Raw genomic sequence first — 4,270 nt, forward strand, 5'->3', positions numbered from 1 at the left:
AGAACGAGAGACCCAAAGCGCTCGTCCTGCCTACCACACTCCTTCTCCGAACATGCCGAGGAGGAACCAGAATCAGGGGCTCTCCAGAAGCCAGCCCGTCCATACATAGGACGATCTCAGATGAGCCAAGGACGGCTAGCTCTCTGACCCTGCTAGTGGCTCAGAGGAGCCATCAACCACTTCGTCTGAAATAAGACGACGGCTAGGTCCCCTTTCTGACCCTAGGTTCATCCTGGCCGACAACACATGGTTAGGACGATTAGGCTCGGACCTTAGTCCTTTTTCGGTGGCAATGCCCATGCCTGGCTACCACTTTGTACTTCCCGGCCGAGAGGACACTATTTTAGTGCTCCTCCAGGCCATTTTGCAGTTTATCGGCTGGCATTAGATGCCGGCCTGCGCTTTCCCCTTCACCCTTTCATCAGCCAACTTCTCAGTATTACGGCATAGGACATAACCAGCTTGCCCCTAACTCTTGGCAAAACATTCTTACCTTTCTGGCCGTCTGCAATTTAAAGGGAAAGGACCCTTCTCTGGCCGCTTTCACCCATATTCACTACGTCGCCAAGGTCCCTAGGACCATTGAAGGAAGCTGGCTGAGCGTGTGCAACCGTCAAGGATTCTTGACGTCTTGGGATAAGACTTCCAAGATGCACTCATGGAAGGGCGAGTTCCTATTTGTCCAGGCGCCCAGTAAAGCGGTGGCAAACCGTCTTCGGTATTTTAGCCGGACAACCACAAATACTGGACGGATGGCCTCATACTTGGAACTGGAGAGTAACTCTGCCGAAGAGATGGTGGAGTACTTCCGGGTTTCGGAGTATACTATGGAAGATGTTTCTTTCAAAGGTCCGTCCAATTGGATTCCTTTTAAGGAAATGTTTTATCATGACAACTTCCTGGTCGCTGCCGGCTTAAGGCAGGACGAGGACAGAGGTATATCAACTGAGAATCTTCCAAGTACAAATTTCTAGACTTAATTATCATTCGTCCAACATTTGTTTCTCTCTTTCAGATTCAGCCAGGAGCAAGCTCAGGAAGTCTTGGATAGGAGATATGAGCTCATCCAGATTCGCGGACACTCTATGGAAGGAGTACAGCAAGTCAGGTGCCGAAAAGAGGGCCGACACCTTGGTGAGCTTTGTATATGTATTCATATTTTGTTTGTTTTTTTTTTTTTTTTTTTTTTTTTTTAGCCGGCCGGTCTGCTACTTTGGAGGGTAACCCGTCAAGATGGTGCCTGGACGACTTGTCTACCCATGGGGCAATTCGTCCAGAGAAACACAGGACGAGCTAACTTCCCAAGAAGCAACTCGGCTAGGTTGAATTCTTGACGGCTTGCCTCTTAGGAGGACAGTCCGTCTGGAGTAGCATAGGACGAGTTACTCATCTGAACAGCAACCCGTCCTGGTTGATATCTTGACGGTTTGCCTCTTCGAGGGGCAGTCCGTCTAGAATAGTGTTGGACGAGTTGCTTATTTGAGGATCAATTCGTCCTGATTGATATCTTGACGAGCATTCCACTTTTTTCAGAAAAATGCCCCAACTTCAAAAGCTCTGGCCGAGAAAGCCGCTGCAAAGAAACGGCCAGCAGGCACCAGTGAAGCCCCTCCCTCAAAAAAGGCAAAGGGTTTTACTGCTAAGAGGAAGAAGACCACTCGGCCGGTTCCCAAGGTCGTGATCGACCTTCCGGCCAAGGAGGAGACCAAAGAGGAGCCAGCTGAAGTTGACTCTCGAGCCCTGGTGGCCTATACTGGTCCGGCTGAGCAACCCGATTCTTCGCAACCTGACGAGGTTGTCATTCTGGACGACGCTGAACAATCTTCCAAGCCGGACGCGGCTGTGGACGGATCCGCCTTTTCTGGGCCAGTGGCCCAACTGGTAGGCCAGATGCCGGCCGCTTATAGAACGGCTTCCCGTTCTTCTGGTGAGTCCTACTATTCCAACGTAGTTAGAACACTACGGGTTGGCGGGCGTCCGATGAGTCCGTCCAACAAACAGACCGTGGTTATTCCCATCAGGTGTACTGACGAGTCTAACCTTTCAGATAAAGGGAAGGGTCCTGCTGTTGTCGGCTCCCCTAGCCTCTCTGACGATGAATCTTCTCCAGCCTTTGGAAAGATGTCGTCGTCTGATCGTGAGAAGCTCAAGACGGAGCTGTTCAAGTGCTTTCCCGAAACTTATATCAAGGGGTTAAGGGGAGCATCGTCTGGGCATGTAGGCTACATGTCTCAGCTTGCTGCCGAGGTACATTCTTTCCTCTTCGGACGCTTATGCTTTTTACTTGGTCTTCATTTACTTTTTTATTATCCGTCCTGACATGCCCTATCCTTTTATGTTTTCAGCTTTTTGCTCGCAGCATGATAACAGAAGACTGGGCGAAGGAGCTCAGAAAAGAGAATAAAAAGCTCGTCCATGATGTAACTGCGGCCGCCGACCATGCTCAGTTCGTCATTTCCGAGCAAGAGGTGTTGCACCAGCAAACCAAAGTTGCTTTGGAAAAAAGGTCGGCTGAGCTGGAATCTCAGATCAAAGTCTATCTACTTCGGTTGACGGAGATGATAGACGAACGGGCTTCGTTGGAACGTGTTCTGACGGACGAGAGGAATTCAGCCATGACTATGGCTGCCGATTTCTTCAAGGAAAACCTCGTCCTGAAGGTCAAAAACCAAGCCCTTCGAACTGAGGTTGCAGAGACAATTGCCGGCGCCAAAGAGGCTATGAACACCATCATAGATACCTCAAAAGAATGGGCGGTGAAGGCTTTTGAGATGATGGCCGAGGAGGAGGATATCCCCAGATATGCTCGTCGGCTGGAATTCCAAGAAGCCGTGCATAAGGCCACCATAACTAAAGCAGAACCTCCCGTCTTTGAAGAATCCTCTGAGGATGAAGAGGGAAGGACAATGCAGAGGCCCAGGACGAAGAGGACAACGATCCTCCTGCCGCCTAGTTCTTTTGTTGTGTCCTGGCTGTGAGCCACTTGTAACTTTTTCCCCTTTTGTACTTAGATGAATTTAGGTTGTAATCATCTTTTTATATTTATGGGAAGCTAACTTTTTCAATCTCTGTTGTTCTATGCTTTACTGTTTTGGACGCATTGTCTTACAATTCCTGATTATACCAAGTACAAAAGTAGTTCGTCATAACATTTTGGCCGATTATACTTACAACTTCATCAATGTTCAAGTATAAAAGTAATTCGTCTTAATATTTGGCTGGTCTAATCAACTCTTTTGGCCGATTTCTTCTAGTACTATCATTAAAGCCAAGTATAGAATAACTCGTCAATCATTCTGATCTGACTCAGTAGCTCTTTTCTGGACGTTCATAACCAGATGCTCAAGCAAAGACTTGCTTTTACTTTTTGGATTTTAAGTATAAAAGTTTGCTCGGCCAGACCCTGGGTGGTTCGTCTTTGGACAAAGACTTAGCCATTTTATAAATTATGTCCCTATATGCCCCCCTTCTTGGACAAGAGTTTTTATAACTTTTCCCTGTTCAAGAAGGAGTTAAGAAGATAATTTTTAAACAACTAGGACGAGCGTTTTATGCCAGAAGCAACTCGTCCAGGCTAATATTCTGACGGGCTGCCTCTTTGGAGAGCAACTCGTCTGAATGATAGTTGGACGAACTGATTCTTCGGAAAACCTCGTCCATCTTTGTGAAATCATAAAATAACTTGTTCCTTTACTAAGGTTGTTATTTTGAAGTTTTGTGGCTTTTGGACGGACAGTAAGATCCTTTACTAAGGCGTCTTATTTCCAGCCGACCTTGTTCAGGAGATGTTTCTTTAAGAAACAATCGGCCAAATCTGACATGTTTTATCCGTTTAAGAATGATAACATGTTCAGCCGAACTCCCAATGAAAGGTGCTTGTCTTTTTGCTTTGGAAAATTAGTTAGCTTTTGACGTTAGTATGTAACTTAAGCAAACAATTAAAACAAAGTCATAGAGAAGTAGAATTGTATTATATGAAGTTTGCTTGACGGATAGTCAAGGTACATGTCTACATTCTACTTTTTCATTGTAATGCATTAGGAAAAGATTACAATTTAGCTGGGTGCTCTAAACAAAGTATTTCTTCAAAGTGTCAGAATTCCACGTCCTAGGAATAGGACGTCCGTCCAATCCTTCGAGACGAAAGGTACCATTCTGAACGACTTCGATTATCTTATAGGGTCCTTCCCAGTTAGGAGTAAGCTTGCCTAACTCTTTGCTCGGCCGACCGCTTCCATCTTTCTGAGGACGAGATCTCCCATCTTTAGTG

At 46.4% G+C, this 4,270-nt stretch overlaps 1 protein-coding gene across 1 annotated transcript; it reads left to right on the top strand.

Moving 5' to 3' along the window:
* Window positions 1–455: 455 nt before the first annotated feature.
* LOC130589493 (uncharacterized) lies at window positions 456–2,978 on the top strand. Its single transcript, XM_057390764.1, has 3 exons — window positions 456–1,134; window positions 1,534–2,247; window positions 2,346–2,978. The coding sequence occupies exons 1-3, from the start codon at window positions 1,057–1,059 to the stop codon at window positions 2,976–2,978; spliced, it is 1,425 nt and encodes a 474-aa protein (XP_057246747.1). The 5' UTR covers window positions 456–1,056.
* Window positions 2,979–4,270: the final 1,292 nt, after the last annotated feature.

The sequence above is a fragment of the Beta vulgaris genome, chromosome 7 (assembly GCF_026745355.1).
Source record: "Beta vulgaris subsp. vulgaris cultivar EL10 chromosome 7, EL10.2, whole genome shotgun sequence".
In the NCBI taxonomy this organism is placed as follows: domain Eukaryota; kingdom Viridiplantae; phylum Streptophyta; class Magnoliopsida; order Caryophyllales; family Amaranthaceae; genus Beta; species Beta vulgaris.

What these genes read in the sequence shown, in the direction of transcription:
- LOC130589493 (XM_057390764.1), top strand. Translation starts at nt 1,057, where the DNA reads ATGAGCTCATCCAGATTCGCGGACACTCTATGGAAGGAGTACAGCAAG. An exon ending in AAAAGAGGGCCGACACCTTG is followed by an intron (nt 1,135 to 1,533) that starts GTGAGCTTTGTA and finishes CACTTTTTTCAG; the next exon opens with AAAAATGCCCCAACTTCAAA. An exon ending in TGTCTCAGCTTGCTGCCGAG is followed by an intron (nt 2,248 to 2,345) that starts GTACATTCTTTC and finishes TTATGTTTTCAG; the next exon opens with CTTTTTGCTCGCAGCATGAT.